The following is a 25,976-nucleotide window of genomic DNA, read 5'->3' as shown; positions in this document are numbered from 1 at the left end:
ATTACTCATGGATACGGGGCCAGCTTTCTTTTTGCCAAGATCAACAAGAAATAGCAGGTCAGGATATTTCATCCAGAACACACAGGATCCTCATACAGTAGATAGGCAAAAATTACCTGAAGTCAGGGAAGTTTCCCTGGGAGCTAAGGCCTGAGCCAATCTTGGAGTGTTTTAGATCTGTGCTTGCAGGAAGTTCTATATTTTGAGCCCAGAGTACATCTCATTTGCTTTGGCTGTCCCATCAATAATCTTAGTGATGTCCCTCAGAGCTTCTGACAGATAAAAGGGGTGAGTTGTAGGACAAATCCCTTTTTGCTAGTGCTGCTTAACAAGCTGTGTAGCATTTTGGTACTCGGTATGCATGTCCTCGATGAATGGATAGTGGAAGAAGACAGAAGAGAAACTACTGGTGTGTGTTATACACATCCGCTCTCCTGGGAGAGCGCTGGCTAACAGGAGTGATTAATGAGAGGCAATTAAAGCTTGTTCGTTTGTTTGTTCATAATGAGAAATGTAACCTATTAAAAAAAAATCATTACTGGTAATGCATAGGCTCTCAGACAGCGTTCAAAACAGCAAGCAGGTGCAGTGGGCACATCCTGCCAAGAGCAGCCCGGCTTGGTGTCCCCAGCACCCAAGGACCAGGCAACCAAAAGCTCCAGGGTGGCCACAGGTCTAGGTTGCTCTTAAGGTGCTGGGAAGGAGTGGAGGTTACTCTATAGCTGAGTGGCAACAAGAGAAGTCGTATGGGCCGTGTGACTCTCAGTAACACCCTCAAAACCCTGACAGCAACTACATATGAAAACCCATTAAAACAGTGGGTCTTGGTTATCTCCTCTRGTTCTTCCTTCCTGAAGCAGCTTCTACACAGCCAGGAGAGGGGAGGAAACCTTCTCCTTAGCATTTCAGGGAGACTCCAAAATTTTCTACTCACAAAGGCAACTTGGCCATTCCATTCTTATTTCATGTCTGTGTGTAATATGCCAGAGCTGCCTGAAATGGGCATTGCTTCTGAAAGCAATTCTCCTGTACAGAAGGAAAGGATTGATGAATCTTACTCCACTGGATTTTTTCCTTTTTTTTTTTTTTTTTTTTTTTTTTTTTTTTTTGGTGCATCTTGCTCAATTTTAAGCTATTTTCCTTCTCTGAGTCTCCAGCTATTTTATTACAGAAATGACAGCGGCTGATAACATACACACAACATAACTGTTGCAAATGCAAGATGGATGTTTGTTTTTGGGGACAGAATTTGCCCAGAGGGAAGAAACTAGGAAACATTATCTTGGCTTCTTACTGGCATCTTTCATCTCTTTGTGACATATCCAGATTTTTATAAAGACTGTAGGCAGAGTGAGGCTCAATATTAAAAAAAAAAAAAAGAAAAACTGTATYAAATCTATATTCTTTACTTGTTCTTAAATACTTATTTTTATTCTTCCTCATCCTTTTATATTGTTCACTGTTAATTTTTGACCCTTAAATTTCCCAGTTAATTAATTTGCTTTGATCACTGCCTAAATCAATTATAGTGACATGCTAAATTTTATCCCCAGAAAAAGAAAAATGTTGATAATGCTTGCTTGAAATGCAAATATATGCTGCTTTAATATTCCAAGCTGGCATGCTCGCCATTCAATAAGGTGCTATCACTCAAGGAATATTTTTGTTTTTTGCTTTTTTTTTTTTTTTTTAATGCTTTAAATCTGCCGTTTGGCAAAGCACACTTTTTCCCCACATTGCATTGCTGTAACTCCAGCCAGATAAATATAAACTTGCACTGAACTTTACCTCGGAGCCTTCAGACCTGGTAGAAATAAAGCTTGCTGTGATGTTTTTGTGCTGGGTTGTAGGAGGGACTGCTAGCGGGTTATTGGCAGACAGAACAGTTTGTCCCAACCGACCATTTTGATTAGCAGCAAAGTGCTAATGGGTTAGTGATAGGCTGGTATGATTTTTCTTTCCATCCAAAATATTTTCAGCAGTAATGGATTTTTAGCAAGCTTCGTAGCCTACAAGACGGACGCAGTTATTTCTTCTGAAAGAGGGCAAGTGGGCAGCATTTTTAGCCTTTTCCATAGCAAATGCTCAGGGGACAGGTGGAGGGCAGGACATAGGTATGACTGTTTTCAAAGGTGGCACAACAAAAGCAGAGCAACATCTGGGATTTACCAACACTGAGATGGAAGAATATTGTTCCAAACTGAGAAGGAAGCAGCAGCTGGTCTTAGGCAAGTGCTGATGTYTGAAAGCAAATATTTTCCTGTGCATTGGATCTCCACAACTACGTTTCCTCCAGTCTAGATCTCATATACACAACCAGAGGAAGGCCAAAGTTTGCATTAAAGAGGTCTGCAGGTGCAAATGTCACCTGCAGGTAACACCTTGACCTCAGTCCTGACACACAACACATGGCACCGYCATCTTCCTCCAGCCACAGGGCAGGCCAACAGCATCTCAGCTGAGCCCAGAAGGAGAGGTGGCCATTGAGTAAAATTTCCCTTTTACTATTGGGGATCAAAGCGTTAGAGACRGGCTTTGAGGACTTACTAAGGTAGCAATGGTAGTTGACTTCTTTGTAATCAATGGCATTATGATAGCCAATTTCTCCTCTAGATAAGGATGTYTTGCCAAGGTCTTTTCTAGCCCTCTTTGCAATGGTTCTCCCAGCCTTCTTTTCTATTTAAGTATTCTTACCCTCAGTTTGAAACAATCCCCAAATTCTCCTTCAGCACAAGCTTATATGATTCAACAGAAAAACAGTTTTGTCGCAGTCAGCAAGAACATACCCTACAAGATGGATATTTCCAGAATAACAAATTAAACTTCCTACATCCTAGGCTTAACTCGTTCCTAACTCATTCCTAAGCCGGAGATTTGCCTTCTGAAATATATTTCCTCTTTTGAATCTTCCCACAYGACAGCTGTTGAAACGAACCTCAGCAAAGTATAAATCCTATTTGTTTCCAAACTAAATGTTTCCTCTGTATCCTGCCACAGCGACTTAGCTGTTCTTTGGTGGGAGTTGCTCGAGAAGCTTGCCATCTGCAAGTCTTAGAGCATAGTCAGGATATGAATCTCAACTCTTAAACTAATCTGGACTTTCCCTTAGGAAATAAATGATGCCCTTGAGCAAAATAAATGAACTGTTGCAAGTATGGTTTCATAAACAGTGATAGGATAACTGATTGATAGTCCAATAAAAGGTAACTGATGATGAATTTCTGGACCAATATATCTTTTTTTATGTGGCTGGTTAGAAAAGGTAGAAAATGAGGAGACAAAAATGACAGGATACTGTAAAGCTGATCTGTTTGTTTGTTTGTTTTCTTGTCTTGCTTTCCTAGATGGGATTAAGTACTGCAATAAGGAAAGCAAAAAGGATTATGAAGACTTCCAAGGACCTGGTAAGATATCACTGACACTGAGATGTTTTAAACTGTAATTGCATTTTACCAGGAATGCTCACATTTTATCAGGAATGAGGAAGTTCACTTCAACTAACTGTAAATCCACCTGATCTACTCATAAACTTTAACACTGACTCACTCCAGTATAGGACCTGCTGAGAAGAAGAGAATAAATATGGAATGTAAAAATACTCATGATAAATACACACAGATTGTAGCATAGGGATAACTGTCGAGGCCCATCCAAGATAGAAACTTTGTCCAAGTTTATATCAGCCAAAGATATGGTCCATTGGCTGCATAATGCAGCTCCACACTGGGACATTTGCTTGTACTAGTCATGCTCTCCTTTGATAGCACAGCTAGCCTTAGTATGGAATGCAAGCATCAACAACTCCAGCTTTGGGGAAGAAAATTAAAGATGGAAAATGGTCAGGAGTAGTGACAGTAAATGCTTTGGTGAAGTATACTTTGGTGAGAGGCAGATTATGACTTCAAACCTACTCACATGTGCAAAATGGCAACATTGAACCATTGACTTTGCAGTATTTGAGCAACTTCATTGAAGTTAAAAAAAAAAAGGAAGAGTCTCTGCTCCAAAACTATCTGCAGATTGATATTTTGTCAATAATAATGGCTGAGATGTTTTACAAAATCATGACTTTCTTGCACATCCTTACTGTGGACCAATTTCCTTTCTCCAGACTTCTTGAAATGTCTAGGGCAGCTGAATCTTGTGTCTCCTTGTTTCATGCCTCTTCCTTGTCCTTTTTCATCCCTGCCTTGTGCCTGTGGCTTCCTSGGAGGGAGCCTCTGGACCACATCACTTCCTCTGAGCTTGGTGACTGCAATTTAGGGTAGTCTGAAATTCAAGCAATGACCTGAATGTAAATTCTGCACATTTTCCCATTGTAAGGGGTTGCCTTTTCTTCCAAGCTTGAGATGCAAAATTTTCCAACTCCCTCAGTTTTCAGATTTATAACTCATTTTAATCAGTAGCAGAGAGAGAAACCCTTCTTTTCCCAGCTTTTATTCTGCTGGGTTCCCTTATATGAGTCAGCTCAGCCATTGAGTGTGCTTCCAGTTGTCTTTAGGCGCTTAATGCACAGCAAATGTTTTTGCTGTTTGTGAAGAAATTATTGTTATTGCTTCTTCCTGAATTCTCACTGTGATGCTACTCACAGAAGTGAAAATTAAGGTTCCTAATTAGCCTTTGGGCAATTGCCAAACTGGAACGTCAGGGAAATAAGCGGCGTGGGGGGGAGATGGGGCTTGGCTCCTGCAGAACAGCAGAGCAGCGGGGTYTTATTCATTTGCCTTGCTATTCAGCCCAGTGCTACTGATGGCTTGAGATTTCTGCTCAAATTGCATTAAATTTCCGCTCCCTTTACCCTTCTCTGGGTACAATGCCATGCCTTAATGCCTGCACTGAGTCACGTAAGGCCTTTCTGCTAAATGCAGCCCAGCTGCAAGTGCAAGAATGGGGAAAGATCAGCATTGCAGCAGGGCTCTGAGTACACAGAGCTCCTTACAGAATCACAAAATCACAGAATGGTTGAGGTTGGAAGGGACCTCTAGAGATCATTGTCCAACCCCGCAGCGTGCCTGCCCATGAGAGCTACCTTGCACGTGCCCATCCAGCTTTGCACATCCTACCTTGGGTGGCAGAGCCTGGCCGACTGAGAGGGGCTGGCAAAAAACTAATGGGCTTGGCTATGATTTTCCCAGTTGGTGTTCAGTCAGAGTAGTTCTCAGCCAACATAAATAACTTCATGCTACAAAGTCAAATCAAATTAAAGCACATGCWGAATGCGTCGGTGGAACTCTGCTCCCATTATTCTTAACGTCTTTTTTAACAACTACCCTGGTGACCCTTACAGAAACACATTTTAATGATGGAAAATTAAAAATAATAGCATTTCTATGGCTATAACCATCTCTTGCAACTTCGCCTTCACCCACGTTGCTATTAATTTAATTCCAAATGCAGAAAAATAGGTGAGGAGGAAACAAGCATGAGGGAAATACCCTAGGAGACAACATTTTCATGCCGCTACATTCAAGTCCCATGTCTCAGCAAGGCAACATGTGGTAGTATAGCAAGAAAACGTAGACACTGAGCATGTGGGTAAGGATTTAGACGTGCCCCATGGGTGGTAGGAGGTCTCTGGATCGAGACTAGTGAAGAGCAAAAGCATTTGCAGGGTGGCTTGTGAGCCTTGTGCTGCTGCTGGAACGTGCTGTTGGTGCACAACAGCAGATTTTATCTATTGGCTCTGCCCGTATTTGTTATTTGTGTTGCTTTTGGCCCATTGGATGTTTGTGGAAAGGATTCCTTGCCTTCTCAGGCAGTTCTTGCCAGTTAACCGTCCCCGTCTTTGCGTGTTGGCTGTGTGTGACCGTGCATATAAAAAGAGGCAGGATTACAGCTGTCGCTAATATAAACGTGARGTCTGCCCAGCTCCCCAGGGATTGACATGGACTGGTCTTTTCTTGGGGCTGTCTTAGATGTAGGGGGAAAAAAGACAAGCGTTTACAGATGTAGAGATGTGGTGCACATGGCTACAACTCCCAAATTCCATTAAATATCTTCCATTCATTCAYTAAAAGCAGTGAGCCATCTGTGAGCAATTGGTTTAAACCAAACACCAACAAGCATTAAGGACTCATTACTTTTCCTTTTTTTGGAAAACTAATTAAAATAATTACTGAAACATCATTACGGAATGCTAATAGGCAATGAATAAAGTATATGTGTTATCAATCATCATGAATACCTCTAGTATTAACTTTCCTCATGAGCAGGGAAGACACAGAAAAGGCAACTTGGAGCAAGAGCAGTGAAAAAATGACTTCGTGCAGAACAGGGTTGTGGCTTTAGTGTTTAATGAGGACAACTATCTCACATGTAATTCTGTCATTATCGGATGGTGCCTGCTGTATTTGGCCCTCAGCACCCAAATCCCCAGGGTCCCTTTCTTTCCAAACCACCACGACTGATGTCTGTTGGGTCCAGAGGCAGTTATCACTTTGATGCTAAGACAGCTCCGGTCTGCAGCTATTTTCAAATGACAAGATGAGAAAAAAAAAGCAGAAAAGGTTTTATCCTACTTACAGCAAAAAAAGTAGCCTTTAAATGCAGCCTGCAAGCAGAAAAAAAAAAAAGGAGAAGGGAAAAAAAGAGGCTTTAAAAGAGGTTTTATTTATTTATTTAATGGAAGCCCTGCAGTTTGTCTTTCTGGCACAGTTTCGACTTCGGATGCTTTAACTTCAAAGGCTTTGCACACTGTGACTTAGGCTGAAGTGAAAAGCCAGCAGYTCAGGAGAAGATGCCACAAATCTTAACATGATGGAAAGCTTTAAGAGCTTCTGCTGCTTCTGCAGGCAGTGCTAGGATTACTCTTACATGGAGGAGGTTGGGGAAGCAGCTTTTTCCTTTTCAGGAAGGCAAGYGTATTTTTGCAAAGGTCTTTCAGAAGAGCCAGCTTTGTACCTCTCTCTCTCTGTCTACCTGTACAAATGTATGCCCCCGCATCCCAAAACTGTGTGCAGTGATTAGAAAGTGCTGAGGTCCTTGCCCTTCATGTCAGGAGCAGCAAGTGCTCTGCTGTCCTCCCCTGAGCTGGGTACAGCCTGTACAGCCTTTGTCTTCTGTTTTTTATTAGATTTAGGTTGTAATCTCATTAGGAAAAGGGCTGCCTAATTTTTTTTCCTATGAATATAAAGTGTGAAACACAAGGGAGCTGGTCCAAGAATAGAGCTCCTAGGTGCTATAGCAATATAAATAATTATCCTGCTTTGCATAAGTGAATGAGAATGTCCATCTGCTCAACTGCTCCATATTTACGTGCTCAATATGACCTTAGTGAATACAGATAATTAGTTTGTGCACTGACTAACCTGCAATATTTGTAGACCTCCTGAATGCCCTCAGTGTTTGCAAACCACCCGACCTTACAGCGAAAGCACATTAGCAGCACATGCATGGAGCTGATCCCCAATGTAGTGCAATGTTTCTGTAACCTGAGGATGTGTTAGGAAGGTCTGCTTTATTTTCTGGAGCTTTCTGGTTACCTGGGACCTCCTCATGTAGTTTGGCCTTGGGCTGATGTCTGTTAAAGCTGAAAGAGTTTATCCTGCAGCAGCTGTCTTTTACAGCCTGCAGGTCTGGTAGAGATAAAACACAGCTATGAGATTTCTACGTTAAAAAATAATTAAAAATCAAGGCGCGTCATGCCCATGCTGGATCTTCCCATTTATCCTGCCTTTGGGATTGTTCCTGACCTCCGGCTTATCAACGCTCCTGCCCTGAGCATGCAGAAAGCAGCCACAACATATGTTGTGATCAGTAGTTCTGAGCTAAGTGTCAGATACCATGCTGTTTATCAAGCATGAGAATTGCAGTGTCTTAAAAGGGTGGAAAAAAATAACTTTGGTGCATGATGGGAGACAGTTTCATAAGAACTTCATTCCTTTTTAATTTTATAGCTCTTTGAAAGCAGGAGTCATTGGTTTGTAGCATGTTAAGCGGAAATCTTTAAGTTGACTGCTGTGTCAAGCCTAAATCCTCTGGCATGTAACATCCTTAATGGAGTCATTGTGGTTTTCAGATGTTATTAGGCAGCAAGTGTATGACTTAGCKTTGGACTCCACTGACACTCATTATCCCAAGCCTTGCTATCTCTATGAACTAATGCACTTGACTGCTTTTTTTTTGCTTTCTTTCTAGAAAAGCATCGCGGGGTTCTCAAATGTATGTGCTTTTCCCGTTCTGGATAAGCTGTGCGAGAAGATTAAATAGTGCGTATAAAATTTTCAGCCCTAAATCACAAACAGACTATGATGCATTTGATTCTGTCAAAGGAGAGGCAGAAATTATCCTCAGATTAAAAGAAGAAAGCTTCCTGTAGTTTTCTCACATTTCTTTCCTAAAAACACGGGGCAGTACAGAAGGAGGCTGCATAGAGCTCAGGTAAGAGTGAGTCATACCTAGGAGGGATCCCTGTTCTTTTTCAAAACAGAAAAAAAAAACTTGCATAATTTGAGCAGGTCTYGGAGGACAAATATACTCTTCTGCAGGGAAGAGTCCTTGATCCATACACACAGAGATGTGAAGCCATGGAGATGGAAACGACTTTCCTCTTGATATTTCCCACCCCAAGAGACTTCTGCATTTCATGTATTCACCCAGTTGTGGTGCCCAGGGCTCAATGCAGAGCTGCRTTCCCCTGGGTTTACAGTAAGCAGCAGCATCATAACTTTGTAAAGAACATGACTTGTGTGGCAGTTCCCAAGTGTCACACTTGGAAACCCACAAGGAAAAACTCAAGATATTGAGGAAAAACTGGGGGGAGCAGGTGGATGTGAAAAGCAATTTGTGTAGGTGCTGACTTTAAGTGAACAGTTCTGTGAAGGACTGAGGACTTCAGCTGGGCTATTAGTCTTGAAGAGTATTTGTCAGTGTAGGGCCTAAATGGGTTAGAGGAAGAGTTAGGCACATCTAAGAAACCAGCAGTATTTGAGGGCTAGTTTGACTCTCCAGACCAGCTTGTCCATCTATTCCTACTCATTACCATGAAATTGCAAATACAAAGAGTTTCCTGGGAGTGGGTTGCTTGGCATGAAACATGTCCTAAGCATCTTTAAAYTGGGAGTCAGAGCATAAGCAACCTGAGAGAGGAGAATGAGTTTGAGCCCTGTGAGTGCAGGTAGGAGAAGCAGGAATCACATTGTAAATTGTGTGTTGCACTAAATACATTCAATTCTTTCCCCTGCCCTTCTTCCTGTAACTACAGAAACATGCCTGGCAGTTGGATTTCTTTTAGTTAGTTCTGGATGTGTGCCAGTTCCTTACAGCTGAGCCTCACTGCAGAGATGAAGTAGCCTGCCTGAAGCAGCTTGTGGGACCTCCTGAGGAGAGGCAGAATAAGGGTTACAAGCACCAACGGGTGGGCATGTTGCCTGTCTCCTCTGCATTCCTCCTTTTCCTGATGCAATGCAGCCTCAAGAACCCACTCTCATTGCACCCACTTGTTTCCTTACTCAGCTTTAATATCTCTTACTAGTCCCATAGACTTGAAATCCTTGGAGAGGAAGCTTTCCAAGGGAAGGATCAGTGGCATGGAGTTCCAAGAGTGCGGGTGGGCTGAGCTGTGTTTTGCAGCTTGTGCAAGGCACTGTGAAAGCTGGTGCATGTCCCAGCTGAAAAAGAATGAGCAAAGAGACAGCACGGTCATTTTAACGCCTGCTTCAGGCACTGCTGGCATCCCTGTGGTTGTTGGAGCCAAAAATCACATTGGAAAAGAAAGACATGCAATTCCCACAGAGAGGAGATAATTAACCACCGAGGGCTCAGTCTTCCTCAGCTCAAGGTGAAATACTTCTCATGAACATGTTTGACCTTGGCCGCATTTCTGCAGGGTTAGCTACAAGAATGGCAAGACGGGATTTAGGTCCTCAGTTAATGTATGAGGATGGCTGTTTATTGTGTACACACCGCCCCTCTTCAGGTTGAATCCATCTTTGCCATGAAAAATAAGCATTTGTTTGTGTAACTGTAGCTAGCCTGCTATATGAAGTGCAAGTCTTATCTGCCCAGCTTAACTGGAGGGAAAAGGCTCAAGGGGTGCATATGAGAAGGAGGATTTGCCATTTGCTTTCAGGCTCGTGCACATAAGCAAAAAAATGCATCCTGCRGCTCCTTCTTTAATAGAAGGACTTCTGATAATGTTTCACATCCTAGAGATTAGCAACATCTGCCAGGCTGAAAGTAGGTAGTGTTTAATGCCCAAAATCATAGCTTTACCACAGATTTCACAGGATAGTTTGTTTCTGAGATCAAGGGTTACACTTTATGGCTGTACCTGTTTCTCTCAACTTTGCCTCCAGAAATTAGGAGAGACTGAAGAAATCAGAATTTGTTCCTCTGGGCAGAATCCATTTGCTGAAGTACAGGCACAGAGTTAAACTGTATATGGAGCTATGAATAACATGCTAGCTATTATCTATTCCACATTTTTTACTGCATTTTTTTTCTTTCTGAATAAGTTCCTTTCCATATGTTAACACTGGGTTTGCTGTTTTTGTTTTTTGCAGTGTCATAAGGAATAAATTGCCTTTTGAAGATTTTGACGGAGATAAATTTAGTACCTTCCCAGTAAGTAAAGCTTTTCCCTTGGTACAGTAATCCCTTGATAATGAGATTGTCTTTGAGATTCCTCCTACTTTCTACAAAGTCTTATTCATTCATATAGAAATTGGTATAGGAGTGGAGTGTAAGTAGGTTTTTGTTACTAAAGATCTTTTTTTTCTGTGTGAAAAAAACAATCATTCATTTATGCCACTTGGGGAGATGCATGCATAAAACTGCACTCCCTGCAGAAGCAAATTGCTCTGCTGCTGAGTGGTCTGTTTACTGAATTAATAAGAGGTGAAGGAAAGTCRTGTAAAAAAAATTAAATTGCCAGCTTGTTTTATTTCTGCTCCAAAATGTGCATRGTGTCATTTATTAAAGCTTAGAAAAGGGGCTGAGGAATAAAACCCATTTACTGGGCTTTATTCCTGCACCGTGAGCTAGATTCTCATTTTAGATATTTTAAATTAAAAGACCGAGAGTAACAATGAACATCCTATTTGTGTGCTTCTCCTGGCTTTTAGACTCTGAGGGGCTATCACTGGCGAGGCAGGGACTGCAATGACAAGAACGCCACCGTGTACCCTGGCAGGCGGTAATGCTTTAAATTATATTAAATGTGTTTTACTAACTGCAGCTTCTTTACGGACAAGCTTTAGGTTTGCTTTGGGGTGGGCATGAGACAAGGTTTTTGGGGTTTTGGGTTGGGTTTTCTGCAGCCTGGGGCTCCCGGCCAAAGGCTTGGTAGTAACTGTAGGTAGTGGAGCAGTAATGTGTTCCAGGGGTGGCTGCTGCACTGTGGTCTTCACTGAATAAGCTGGAAGTTAAATATCCTACATGTAAACACAGAGCCTGTGGGTCTTCTCTAGCATCCGGGTAAATCACAGAATCACAGAATCGTAGAATCACAGAATATTCAAGGTTGGAAGGGACCTCTAGAGATCATCTAGTAATGGGAAAATCTCCAYAGCTTGTGATATATATAGTCCATCCTCAAAAAAAGGCGCCCTCTGAAGACTTGTGCACCCCGTGCTGGTAAGCAGTGCTTGTGGGTGTTGGGTCCAGTCCTCAGACTGCATTGGCGATGTGTAGAGCTAAGATGCATTCCCAGCACTGGAGCGTAACTCCCAGTTAGCCCCGTGGGATGTCCACACATCCCCGAAGTGGAGAACACAGCCAGGTGTAACTCTGTGAAACGAGCTTCTTGGTGCTCACTGCTTTATCCTGAGCAGAGTAAGCTGAGGCTCTTCCTGAAAAACAAAGCTCTCCTCTTCCCAGGGTTGGTAAACTGGTTATCGGTGGGAACGACTTGTTAAACCTTGGCATTAATCAACTTGCCAGCAGTGAGGGTGGGTGCACAGAGAAGAGCYGCGCTGCACTTGGTCCAGGCAGTGCAGTTTTATGGGTAGAAATGAGCTTATAAATCCACATAGAGCAAAGCTGAAGGATAAAACACCTCCAAGGAAGATGTCTGAGCTAATTTTAATGTACTATTGCCCACATCAAATCCGCCTTCCACCCTAGTGAACCCAGAGTCAGGGGATCTGGCCAATTTCCATGAAATTTTGAGACTGTGGAAAGGGAGAAAGGGTCTGTGTTTTGTGGAAATTATTCCCACTCACTTCAGTTAAGGATCCATGTGAACCAAAAGGGTGTTACTCAGCACCCTCTGGTATTGGACTTTAAATTAATATTGCATTTTGGAACAAAAACTTACCTCTCCTCAATTCACAGAAAGAAAAAGCTCTTCATGCAGAAGGGAATTTCTAATTATTTTTATTCTTAGAGAAACAGTACAAAGAATTTCATTGCCTTAAGAGCCCCTTTGCTTTTATTTTCTGTAACTCTAAATATCTTTTTGTAATTCTATTTTAGTCCTGATAATTGGGATGTGAACAATGATTCTAACTGTAATGGCATATGGGTGAGTAAATGAAGTTGCATCTTCAAATTCCTTCCTGACTGCTTGCTCTCTTTTCCTCCTTTAGGATTAGTCTGCAAGTGTCGCTTATCTTGTTTATTCACTGATTTGCATTGCTCACATTTATTTAGTGCCTTTGATATTCCAAGTAATAAAATCATATTTACTTAAAAGCAAGGAAAAAGGGAGTAAACAGCGATGAGAGAAGTTTGCTTGTTGATGTTTATGATTATTTAAATTATAACCATTAAAATTAATTGAAATGTACAAATTCTTATTAAAACAATGTAATGGATAGCATCATTACTATGATGCAGTGCTTCTTCCTACAGGCAAAAATTCAAGCAGAACAAAACACTTGGGATCCATTTTGCACTATAATTTTTCAGGCAGTAGATAGGTATTATCAGCTGTGTCTTTTCTTCTCTAACAGGGGGTGGATCCAAAAGATGGAATTCCCTATGAGGAAAAATTCTGCAAAGGTAAATCTTTAATATAAGCAGCAATATGTATTTTGCATTTGTTTCATATTTTAATATTTTTGTGTCTGTTGCCAATGTGGAGAAAAGATACCAGACTTATGAACTTCATTAAAAAGGCAAAATAGCTTTTTTTTCTTTTTAATCTTGAAAATGAGAAAAGAGGAAACCCCCAAACCACAGGCTGCTGCTAATTTCCTGTTAAAAGCCAATTCAGTTGCCAGATCAAAGCAGATAGACCAGGGACGGTAGCAAACGGAGACACCAGCTTGAATCCTGGCCCCCAGGACCTGCCTCTGGATTCAGGGCAGGAGTTTAATCCCCTTGTGTGCCCAGTATGATGCATTACTGTAAACACCAGCAACGTGATGCTGGTGCTTGGGCTAAGAAGGCTTCATAGAGGTGAACTAATGCTATCAACTGATATCCCTGGCAGCAAGGTACATGTGTGTATGCATAAAWACATATATGCACACATGAAAGAATGTTATTAAACAGCCATAGCTATCAATGGCTTCTCACTCTGGCTTCTATTTCAATCATCATCCTGGAGATAAACCATTGCCTGGAAGGCCTCTGTTTAACAGATGAGAGGCACCTACAGCTGCTCAGTAACATTAGTTACCAGAAAACCAGATTGCACCAGTGAAAATACATGTATAAGTAGAGCATCCGCCATCTAGCTCTATTCTAAAGAGTTTTTAGCAGTTTCTTGGGTAATACTGTTTCCCTAAACAATTGATTTTAAGTATTTTTAATGAGTATCCTATAGGTAGTAAAAATAAATGTTAGTTGCACAGCAGAGCCTGGGCTGAAATCACAGTCCTGTCCTTGAATAAAACTGTGGGGGAATTTTTCTGATTACTCTCACTGGATACCCAATCTTACTCTTACTCTTGCTGGATACCCAATCATTTCTGCGTGGCTGCTGGCACATGCCTCTCTGTAGGTTTTTGCTGCAGCAAGAGCCAAATCCCACAGCCCTGGGCAGGAGCTGCAGAGATCTCAGCCACCCGAACAGGGAACGTTTGCACTGCCACCCCACGAGCTGTCAGCACTGCTGCTCCCATGCTCTGTCAGACATATATGTATTTTTGTGTGTGTGGCTGGCCTGATTTGGACTGCTTTATAGGACTAAAAATATGTATGATTTAGGTGCGGACTCCCGAGGGGTCGTTCTGCTGGGGGACTCGGCCGGAGCCCACTTCCACATCCCTCCCGAGTGGATGACGGTCACGCAGATGTCAGTGGTGAGAAATTGTGCTCGGGCTGTCAAAACCACCCTGGCACCGGCGGCTCTTTGCTTTCTACCCAGGGCCACTGGTTGCAAAGGGCAGTGAGGGCAAAATGCCCAATGCACCGGGATTTGTAGGCTGGTCTTGCTTGCCTGGGGGAGCTGCTGCTCTCCCACAGCTGCTCTCCTGTGGGCAAAGACATACAAAGTCTCTGAAATTGTGTCAGCAAAGGATTTGGTTCCCTCAATCTGGCACCACTCCAAAGACAGAAAGCAGGACATCTGGCTTTAAACACAAAGCCCATGAATCAGGGAGACCCGTGTTGTCTGAGGGATCCATCCTGCCATCGACAAGCCCCTCTGTTAGCTCCCTGGTACAGCTTCTGCTGCGGAAAAACCTTGCAGAATCGGCACTCCAGGGACTTCTCTTTTAGGCAGCTGGTTTTGAAATGACATGTCCCAGATTGCTTTCCCTCATCCAGGGCATATATGAAAGAGAACTAATAATTCAAGTATTCAGGCACTGAGGCTTACAGCATGGATGCGTCTGCAAGAGCTGGAAGGTCACCCAGGGACTTATAATGGAATTGCCCTGAAGGGAAGCATTTCTGTAGTGGCCACAGAGTATAACACAGCAGTATCTGCCTTCAGATAGTGTCACCRCATTTCTCCTTTTCATAGGACAAAAAGAAATTGCACCTGCCAGAATTATGTTGCGATTACAGCTGTTGAAATTCACTGATGTTGAATAAAATAATTGAGGAGAAAGGATCAATCTAACAAACTACAGCTGGGTGGTGGATATAGATGCACACTATGCTCCTGTTCTGCAGCATCTTTCCCTCCCAAGAGCTGCTTTGTGTGGGGCTGGTGTYGTACCCTCACTGGGGAGGATTGTGTGCTGTGCTTCCCTTCACGAGGGCTCTCTGAGAGTGAGCAGATGGGGTCAAACAAGTTGGGTCATTGCCAATCCTCCTTGATGGAAAGATATTCCCCCTCTATTGRCCTCTGTGGAAGAGGAATATGGAGCATTCCTGGAGAATAATTTCACAATTCTAGCATAGCGATATCGGAGATACTAGGGTTTTGATCAGAATTGCATGTATTTTCTCATTTCTGCTTCCACAGCTGATCTGATTTAGATATTGCAGATTAGCAGTTGTTTTTCTTTGTTAAACTTCTATGAGCAATGATTAGACAAATGACACCAATGACAGGGATGATGATGAGCGTAATAAATTAGCGCTAATGATAATTGAGATTATCTTGTCTAATAAAATGGTAATAACACTGATGGTGGTGACAGTTCTGGCACTGACACTGCTAGCAGAGTCATGTATGCAGAAATAGCTCTAGACTGGGTCAGCATTTTATTGTCACCAACATGACRGTTTGGAAGATGTTTCTCTTGCTTGAGACATGAATCTGCTAGCTGGGTGGCTCAAGGGCTGGTCACGRCGTACAGAAGCAGAGATTCCAACATCAGGAGAAGGAGGACAGGTTAGAAAGGGATTTTTGATTGCACTTTATTACTGTCTGATGGGGATAGAGGCAAGYTGCATGGGAAGGGAACTGGTACTTTCTGCATAAGGCCTAACCACCTGTCTGGCTTGTAAGGCACTGATTGGAAAGGAAGAAAAAGGGACTCTTTCCTCCATATAAAGGATGATTCCAGCCCTTCATCAGGAGAACGAGGACAGAGAGAGACATTTTCACCAGCTGGCCTTTTGTACGCACTCCACTCACTCACATAATATAATATAAAAGCAGTGACGGCATCACTGGAGCTAAAGAAGATAAATAAATAGTGGGAGTTAATGAAGAAGGAGCCTGGACCTCACGAGGAGACACAGGGCAGACAATCCTCACATGCTGCCAGTGGGAGGGTGCAAGCACGTTGGTGCTGGCTCTCCTGCCAGAGGGTCCAGGCCGTGGGGCAGCACTTTGCAGCTAGGACATCAAGCCAGACAGTGGGACACATGCAGAAGGGGTGGCTCAATCCATGAACCTCTGCAAGGAGACCTGCTTTGCAGCAAGGAGGTGGCTGGCCTAGCCCTGATCCTTGGCAGTTGTGTCTCCTCCAAGAGGACGTCGTTGTTCAGAGTATGAGGAGCAAGGCTCACGCCCCGGATTCAAGCCGTTGTAATCAAAGCTGCTGTCCTGGCTCTGCACATTTGCCCCTCACCATTCACCCAAACCATTTCTGAGTTGTCTCATGTGATTTTCTCAGCTACATGTGCATGGTCTCCTACCAGACTGATCTCCTCCAGCCTGGCTTACTGGCTTAAATTCACACGATCAGGATCCTTTTGCTTGTACTTGGGCAGTTATTTGCACCAATGCAAAGCTCATATACAATCCCAGCCTTCTGGTTTGGCAGCCTTTGGGGATGTATTGATACAGTATAATGTAGAGGAGCTTGGAATAATCAGCTTTAGTTACCCAGCAGAGTGCTTGGTTTGGCTTCTTGAAAGACTTCCATGAAATTTAGCACTCCTGTGGCGAGCAGAGCTCTTTTGTAGTGCCTGCACCACTAGCTGGGTGTCCTTGGGATGAGAATAAGAAAGAATAAGCACTGGTTCTTTCTTACCTGCAAAATTTTGCAAAAACTGGTTCTGTTATTTGCCAAGTTTTCTTCTGGCCTGGAAAAAAAAATCAGCAGTTAAATATTAATGCAGAAATGCAGAGAAAGCCCAGACTTATGACTAAGTATCTGAGTTTAAACTCTAGTAATTATAAAATGTTATTTAATCTGTATCTCACCCTAAGAGAGAAAGGTATCAGGGCACAAAAATGGCAGTGAAAAAATGTCTGAGTGAATTCAGGCTTTAGCACTGATTGTTTCTCCTGCTTTTTCTCTATGTCTTAGTCTTTCTGGGTGCAGAATGGCAATGGCAACAACTTACCTGTGAAGGTGCCTTACCATATTCTCACATTGCCCAGCATTAAATATTGCTGGTCAATATCCGTCATGTGTTGTTCGCATATTAACAAATTGGAAACAGAATCTGCTATTTTTAAGCTTTTAAAACTTATTTCTRAATATTTCTGTAAAGAAGCCAAAGAATAAAACTGAAGAAACTGTTCTATGTTACTCAAATAATCAGCAAGATAAATCTACATTGGAAGCAAGCCTCCTTTTCTCCTTTCCTACTTTCCTCCCACCTTTTTTCTCTCTCCCRTCTTCGAACTGCACAAATGATGGGTTAAAACTGCAGGTCATGGTTTTCCATTCCTACAAAAACAAAGAGCTAGTAGCACGATTTGAGGCTAATCGCAGCATGCTGGAAGCCTGCACGCCTTTTCCCCACAGGATATTGTCAGCCAGCATTAATCTTCCTTCAGCGCTTGGCTTTCCTTGAGGAGAATTTCCAATCACACACCRGGTTTGTTTTGTGGCCATGGAGAGTGCAGGGAGCCTAGTCCTAATCTCACAGAAAGCATCCTTAATTCGGGACTCCAGCAAGAATTCAAAGGTAGGGCTCTGAGCAGGCAGGATAAAGCACCAGCCTCCTGTTCCTGCTGTTCCCTGGTGCTATGAAGCTCCTGTGAACCTCACGTCACTTCACTTTGATCTTTCCAAAATTTCTTTGATAAGACACGTAGAAAATTTAGTTTATCAAATGGCTTTCTCTACAGTCAATTGAAGAGTTAGTTCAAAGCTTTAATTTCCATTTCAATGGACTCTCATTCCTCTACATGGAATTCCAAATAGGACTTTTCCCACCCCCAAGATTCTATCAGGTTATAAAATAGAAGTTGTGTGACTCTGAATTCATATTTATTAACTGCAGTATTTTATAACTATTCTTATTCCATATTTCTTATTTATTTTATATATTCAATTTATTTCATTTTTTTATTTATATTTGCTCTCATAAACATTTACTAAAAGAAACATTTTCACTCCGTAGCAATTCTGTGGGCCCTCTTGTAAATCCACACCATATTGGTGGCAGCTGCTAATTCCTATTTTAGAGCTAATTAGGTGGGGAAATAATTTTTAAGGATAAATGCTGAGAATTTAGTTAAGAACCCCTGCAGAATGGTTGCTTTGCTTGGTTGTACTGTATATAGACTGCCACACACAGGAGCAATAACGATGAATGAGGGACTATAGAGAAAATTAACGACAAATTTGCTCACTGAAGTAGTCTCAGGATGTCATTTGGGTAACTCGATGATCAGCGCTGTCATGACCAGATGGTCTTGTTTGGGCAGAACAGATTTGGAATTAAGATCCTTGCTCCGTCTTATGAAAGACTGTTGTTAGGAAGCTGTTTTAAATTGGATTTTGGATATCCTCATCTCCTTTGCCCAGTTGGGAATATTGCCTGCTAAGCACTGGCCRAGCACAAGCTCATACCTCTCTGTGCAAGAGTAATTCTGTGCAAGGGGACATGCCCACATCAGATGTCCCATGTCCAAGTGTGTGATGAGGAGTCTCTTAGTGCCATCAGAGGCACTTTTACTTCTTGGAGATGGGAACTCATTTCACTAGGTGTTCCCTGACACACACGACACGAGACCACTATTTCAAAAAAAAAAAAAAAAAAAAAAAGTAGCTGAAACTTGGTCACAAATACCATAACCACCCCAATGAGTGGACTTGATTCCCACCACAAGCATGTGAGCCATGCAGGATGGCTCATGGCCTTCCTCCTCTACCACAAGCCCATCACAAGGTGGGTATGTCTTGGAAAACTACAGCTGAGATAAACATGCTATTTCTTCAGCTTATAAAGGAAAGTAAATATAGGAACCTGCAAGCACTTAGCTTCTCCACAAATCTGCCCTGAGCAGCCTAATACTGCCATAGCTCAAAGTCTGCCCTAAAGGTATTTGTCTGAGGTGAAGCAAAGAGACAAAATATTGTGCAGCCCATGCCTGAGGGTATCTACACTCAGTCAGACTGAGGGTATCTACACTCATTTTTTCTGCACAGGCAGATCCAGTGAGTAACGCTGTCCTTAACTTGTCATAATGCCGTTAAATCCTCAAACACCCAGAACACCTTTACAGGAAGGGGATTATACAACTGTAGGAAGGGGATTGAGTCACCCTTGTTTTGGCTTCCTTCCTGCCAACAGGTTCTGATTCCATCAGGATTTTCTCCTGTTAAAAAGTTTAGCAGAACTGAGCTGAATGTTCATTCCTTTGACATAATCTTTGACATTAAAGACACAGTTTGATGCARTAGACATATTTAATGGTGTTCAGGAAAGCAGAAGTCTTATCTTTTTCGAGGTGGACAATCTTTGAGGAGAGCTAATGTTGAAAACACTGGTGTGTCTAGCAATTGATATTGCTCTCCTGCTGCTTTGTCCATCTGCTTACAATTGACTTCCAAAATGCTACTAAATGGTGCATTTTTCTGTTATCTGCCTGGAATAGGGCCTTACTTATAAATCTCATTTTAAAGACCATTTTATTTGGAGATAAAAGCACTATATTTATAAATGTGCTGGTGATACTCTTTCTAGGAAAATGCATTTAAAACTCTTGGTTCTTCATTTCATGCCGAATAAAGTGAAAAAATAAATCCTAAATCTGTCTGTAGTGCAGTAAATATCTATTTGCCCGTGAGCTCAAATTGTTCTTAGCTTTCATTTAAACAACTGTTTCATGCTATGCATTTCATATGCAGAAAAGTTCATCATTTCTTTAAATGCAAATTCAAGATGAAAACACATCCTGAACAGTTATCCCACTGACTTCCTTTTGCACAACTACAGATGACAGGAATTTCATCTGCAAAAATCTTGTTAAAAACCATTTCTATTTTCAGTCAAATCCAATAAGGTGCAGGCATGTTTCTAGAATTAATATTGTGATAACTAAGAAAGTGCAGTTTTGGAAGTAAAACTGCTCTTTTCCTAATTTCCAAACSTATGTCTTTGCAACTTTACAGAGTATAAATACTGTACATGCTTTTTGAAAAGTCGTTTCTTATTCAAGGGATGGATGGTGTGCTTTTATGTATACTTAGAAAGAGGATGTCATCGGAGGTATCTAATGATATCTAGAGGATTTAAACACCATTATAATCACTATGAAAATAAATAGCCTATTTCCCTTCAAATTAAGGGACACCTTGGCACTTATAAACTTTCTACACCTGCCTCTTCTGAAGGCTCAGATAAGTGTTAAATTTATAATGCTCTTTTGTGTCCCAGTTTTGAAAATCTCATGGCTGGGTAGGTGCCTTTAAGGTTCTGGCCATGGTTTTGATTGCCATGCACATCAGGAATGTGAGGATTCAGGGAGACCTGCTTCCAGCTAGGATATGTCTAGGACGTGAGAATGTCCCTTCAAAATAAGACCCATCTAGAGCATCTAGGGCTAAAACTTGGCGTTTGAATTTAGGCTGGAATAACTTCCTAATTATTCTGTTTAAATCTGGTGCATAGGCTTAAGTATGGTTTCTCAGTTGGAATAGTCTAGAGCATGGTATTTAGACAAGGCTGCACTAAAAGAAAGGTTTTAAGCTAAAAGTCAGCACAGACCCACCTCTAGAAYGGGACACATTTGCATCTTAGCCTAACCAAAATGCAGTTGGTCGCTTACCCCATGTTTTCTGAATGAGGTCCATGAAAAGTAGATCTGGTTTATCTCCTGAAATTTCTCTTAGCCACTTATCTTCACCTTTTGTTCTTGAAATATCTTTAGAAGTCTGCCTTTAAGKGCATTGCCAGAGAAGGTTCAATGCTAACTTAAATACAGTATTCAAATGCACCAATAATTCTGACCTTAAACTTTCCTTTGCAAAGCAGTTTTCAGCTCAGCTAGGTTCAGTTAAATCATATCTAAGTCTGCAAGAAAAAAATATATTATAATGAGGCCTGTCCAGTGAAATCATTATTTTGGAGGGTTAATAGGAGCTTAGAAGGCTCCCCCTGGTCATAGAAGGGCTTGTTTTTAAAAATATTTAATCATCTCTGGTGTCTGCTCATATATGCTTTGGCTGATAAGAGGCCATTTCTATTGGTAGCTGAGTAACTTTAAATGTTTCTATCGCCTTTAATGTAAAGCCCCTAGGAGGCAAATGCTCCAAATAGCCAAGCCATACTGTGCAGTTTAACCCCTCCATTTCTGCTCAAAACAGTACCCTTCTACGAAGTGCCTGTTACACACAATCCTATCAGCTATGAAGAAGATGGGTTTTAAAGTTCCCTTGAGTCTTAAATAAATAAATACATATATATCCACACACAAGCAAATAGGTATACATGTATATGAGGGAGAAATAAACAGCTGAAAGGTAATTGAGCCAGAGCTATTTTCACCTTGGTGACTAGAGCAGGTCCATCCTAAGTAGGTCAGACATGCCGTTACTTGCTCTAAACTGGAGCTGACCATGAATTATGCTGCTCCAAGCTCGGCATCGGGATTTCTTGCCTCTCCTACCCCTGTCCCTGCCTCTYCTCCAGCCTTTCACAAACAAAACCTGTTGGCATCCGCTCAGGCAAAACACCCGCTCCTTTGCAGGATGATTCTACCGGCAGGAGGACTTGGGAACAGCAAGATTTACCTCTTCTGCCCTTCATCAGCTACCTCTGACCCTCCCAGAAAACAAATTATCCACCTGCTTTGCTGTTTATGGTAGTGAGGGTTTAAAGAAACATCGCAATTGCTTCAAAAGGAAATGAAACTAATAAATTCTGTGGATTATACCAGCCTGTAGCTTTCCTTATTTTATGTTTTGACCTTCTTTTGGTTATTACCTTTTTCATCAACAGTTTTTCAGTGCGAGYGAGCTGGCTTTATGTCTTTGTCTTTGCAAGCGTACCCTAGCAGAAGCTGGAAATTTACTCGGTGCTCTTGTCCTTCGGAGGCAGTGTGAATTCCTGTGCCTGTTCCTGTCCCCTTTCATGATTTCTGATACTTTCGCAGAACACAACGGAAGAGAAAAGGGCACTGTGCTGTGAGTGTGTGACACTGTCTTCAAATGGAGAGAGGCTGTTGCTTAGAAAATAAGCATTAGGGACTAATACCAGCAAAAATGTAGTACTATAATTCTTTCATCGTTTGGGTAAAAGAGGGGTATTGCAGTGCATGTGCTTCTCTCCCATTCTGACTCTCTTGCTCCAGTGGGATGCCCCACCACGCTCGCTTGGCTGCAGAAATGTTTTTGTGGTGAGTCCGTGGCCTTCCTGTGCTGGTGAGAGTAGCAAATGTGGTGCAGCAAAATGTATCTCAAAAATCCAACAAATTCCAGCGTGAACCATGATGGGAAAACTGGCATCTGAGGAAATTTGCACTGCAAATCACGTGGTGGTTTTTAGGAGACCAGATGCTTGCAGTCCAGTCTGCCAGAGAGGAGATGGCAGCGTCTRATGGACATGATGTTATTCCTGGCTTCCCAGCCCTCTGCCATATAAACTGGGAAAATCATGCTGGCATCTCTTCCCATACCATCTGAGACCCTTCTTTGGATAAGACAGATGCTAAATCAAAGGCTACAAGAAATCTCTACCAGTCTCAGGTCCTGCTGTTTCTTCCCCTTTCTCCTGATATGCTTGTCATGCAAGAATCAACTTTTTAAGTATAAATAATTACACCTACAAGTACCACTGGAGTTGTTGCTATCTGGCTAATGTTCTGATGAAGAAATGTTTGAGTTTGTAGAAAGGATTATGTTTGTGAAGGTGAACCCATGTTGATTTAAAAATTTCTCTTTCAGAAAGCATTTGCTAATCTCCCCATGGCTTTCTCTGATGAGCTTGACTGGCCCCAGTTCTCTGAGTTCACTGGATTTCTGAACTCCACAATTGGGTAAGTTAAGCACAAAGTGAAGACAAATCTCAACAAATCTGAAGGACCTCAAAACCCAGCAAATCCTGGGGGGAAAACCCAGTACYTGAAAGGAAAGCTAAAATTGCTGGTGAAGGCTGCTTCAGCTCCTTCTAACATGCAGATCACCTCCAAATCTAGTGTTTTTCCTTTCAACTGATCTCCTTTCAAATTGATGGGCAATGCAAAATATTCTAGCCCCATCTTTCTGGCATTCAATGAAGCTTTTACAAATAGACAAATTTTAATTTAGAAGGAGAAAAAAAGAGGAAATGCATCTCTTGACTCTTTCAAAATTAAGCTGTGTGGGAGGGACAAGCAAAAGGGAACATTGTTAACATTAATAAATATCAGCATTTTACTTTTCTTAGCTTTTAATTTTTTTCCTAGTTTTTTTTTTTCTCTTTTTCTCTTATTTCCTTTCTGTTGCTAAGACAATACAAAAATGCTAATCAAGTGTTATATTGATGATGTCCCTTTTTGAGGTGATGTTTCTTCCCTTTTTTTTCTCATTTGGAGGGAAGTAGCAAGAGAAGAATTTGGCAAGCCTGCGACCTAATTTGCTTGTTTGCACTGGCTGATGYGGATGGGGAAGAGTGCTGGGTTGGACATCAAAGAAAAGGAATCTTTTCCTGGCCAAAACAKCAAAAAAAAAAAAAAGTTTTGTATTTTATATGTTTACCATGCAAAGCTTCTGCACTGAGATAGACCATGGGTATGGTGAAATGCCCAAACCAAGCATGAACCACAACTAGAAAAGCCCTCTAAGAATGAGATTAAAAAAATGGGATACTATATTCTTTTCTAGGAAAAAAAATCTACAGCACCCTATATTTGTACTATCTCTTTTCTTTTCTCTTCCCTGCACAAAGAACAGGCTCCCAACCTCAGCAACATTTACACATTGAGTGTGTTAATGTGATATAGTACTTGACAAGCCAAAGGGAAGATCTGTGCAATCTCCTCTTGAAACAACAAAATCAGCTTAAAAATCTATTATAATGGCCAGTTACTGACTATACAGTATTTAAGTTGGCTCCAAAAACTTGAAATTCATAAGCAATCAGAACTTAATATTGAGTCTGAAGTTGCCTTGGTTTGATGCTCAGTTTTTAATCTTCCTTTTTTTTTGTTTTCCTCAATCTCTTCCATGTCTAAAAGGATAAAAAAAAAAGRACAGTTTGCAAGTTCAAGTCATTTTTAAGAGAAGCAACTCAGAATCCCGTAACGCAAGGAATGAGTCTAGTCAAGAGCAGGTGGAACAGAGCAGCATGCAGAAAGATTTGTTGTGAGCTTGCAGAAATGGAGATACAAACCAATGTGGTCTGTGCCCATCCTCCCCATACCAATCAGTCACCAGGCACACCACTGATTAACTCAATAGCACATTCTCTGACTCTGAAATCCTGTTTGCTTTTCCTCATCCACACATGTGCTAGGCTGAAAATCAAAGATTTCAAGCATTCTTTGTAGAGCCTATTGCACAGTTACAGCTTGGCCTTATCACACGTTTCTATGTAGCTGCTTACTTTTTATCACTGGTTTCAAAACATGTCATTTCTGCATTCATCTCTGTTTGCCATTCTTAAGCTCAGGTATTTAAATTACCTAATTTCTTCAGTGTCAAAGTTCAAACACAAGATCAACAGCTCTGCTAAAAATCACCAGGTGATTTTCTAGCTCTGGAGGCTGTTCTTACTAACAGCTTCCCTTGGGATTGTTCTTCTTTCTTTATGGGCCTTTCCATTTTTCTAAACTGTGCAAAATGAAAGAGAAAACTGGTCAGAATGGAACACAACCTGTTTTCTAATCAATCAGCCCAAGATTTATGGCACTGGGAAATGAGTGCTCTGCCAATATTTCTTCTCTTTTATTTACTGTTCCACGACAGTGACATGCAGTCAAATACTGAGCAATCAACAGGACTGTTTTGATAAATGTTATATAGCATAAAGGTTCTTAAGCATGTTGCCTGAAGGACCAGGATAAACCTCAAGGATGAGCAAGTTCAAAGAAAATCTCCTTCAATTTACAGTTTTTGAGAGGATATGTTGGCTCCATTTTAGGCCAACCTATTCAAAATAAAGAAAAGTTTATGACCTCAAAAAAGAGAAATGGCAAAATAGCAATATGTATTTAACTGGGGCATATAGCTGTATAAAGTCAAGAACATACTTCTTRCTAAATATCAAACATATTTTAACTGACATACATGAGTTTAGCATCATATTTTTTCTGAATTTATTTCAGGGGTTGGACAGACTCTCTGTATCTACGTTTACGCAGGAGAAATCGTTGTAATCACAGAGACTTGCAGAACATTTCCCAAAATGGTAAGTTTTTTACTTCTTTCTTAAAAAAAAAAAAAAATAGTGGGTATCTTTCAGAAAGTAAGAGAAAACTTTTTTTDTTTTCATGCATGTCTTGTGGAAAAGTAGAGAAAAGTGCTTTTTTAACTCAACATTGTTTCTTCTGATTGAGTAGGGAGTATATGCAGCAGATGATGTAACCTACCTAGACTTAAGGACAGTGTCTTACATGGTACCTCACCAGATGCAGTGAAGAAGAGGGGGATTTACACGAGAGATAAGAGGTGGGCAAAGAACCAGCTGGACAGGCGAGAAGAGTGGTTTGAGGCAGAAGCTGCCCATCTGCAGAGGAGAGATCAGCAGTGTCCCCAGGCATCTGTCGTGAGACCAGTGCAGCTTCATATTTTGAGCAGTGACCTCAGAGTAAACTTCTGAGAACCTGGGGATGATGCACAATTGCGAGGTATCCACAGTCCTGCAGCAGGGCAGATCTTTACACAGGAATCATTTAGATGAGCTTGTGAACGGCACTGATGGCAATGGCATGAAACACAGTCCTACATGCCAGGGCTGGTGAGGAGACGCTTGTCCATATGCTAGCGGCTCATCAGTTTGCTCCTGGAGGTAATGGCACATTGGGGTGCAAAAGGGAATTTCAGGGAGCACAGAATAGCACTAGAAAGGGGCTAATGGGGTTGCAG

The 25,976-nt window shown here is 41.6% G+C and overlaps 1 protein-coding gene across 1 annotated transcript in view; it reads left to right on the top strand.

Annotated features, from left to right (window-relative positions):
* The window catches only part of AOAH (acyloxyacyl hydrolase), a 72,519-nt gene that overhangs the window by 22,387 nt on the left and 24,156 nt on the right, over positions 1 to 25,976 (top strand). Inside the window, exons 5-13 of the mRNA XM_026040832.1 lie at positions 3,345 to 3,404; positions 8,137 to 8,207; positions 10,503 to 10,563; positions 11,064 to 11,134; positions 12,415 to 12,463; positions 12,894 to 12,942; positions 14,095 to 14,189; positions 22,857 to 22,948; positions 25,217 to 25,299. Coding sequence (XP_025896617.1) covers positions 3,345 to 3,404; positions 8,137 to 8,207; positions 10,503 to 10,563; positions 11,064 to 11,134; positions 12,415 to 12,463; positions 12,894 to 12,942; positions 14,095 to 14,189; positions 22,857 to 22,948; positions 25,217 to 25,299 — 631 coding nt within the window. The remainder of the gene's footprint in view (positions 1 to 3,344; positions 3,405 to 8,136; positions 8,208 to 10,502; positions 10,564 to 11,063; positions 11,135 to 12,414; positions 12,464 to 12,893; positions 12,943 to 14,094; positions 14,190 to 22,856; positions 22,949 to 25,216; positions 25,300 to 25,976) is intronic.

Source organism: Nothoprocta perdicaria, unplaced genomic scaffold (assembly GCF_003342845.1).
Source record: "Nothoprocta perdicaria isolate Ctin4 unplaced genomic scaffold, notPer1 scaffold_269, whole genome shotgun sequence".
In the NCBI taxonomy this organism is placed as follows: domain Eukaryota; kingdom Metazoa; phylum Chordata; class Aves; order Tinamiformes; family Tinamidae; genus Nothoprocta; species Nothoprocta perdicaria.
The sequence above is the reverse complement of the archived record's forward strand: the minus strand, read 5'-3'. Positions and strand labels throughout refer to the sequence as shown.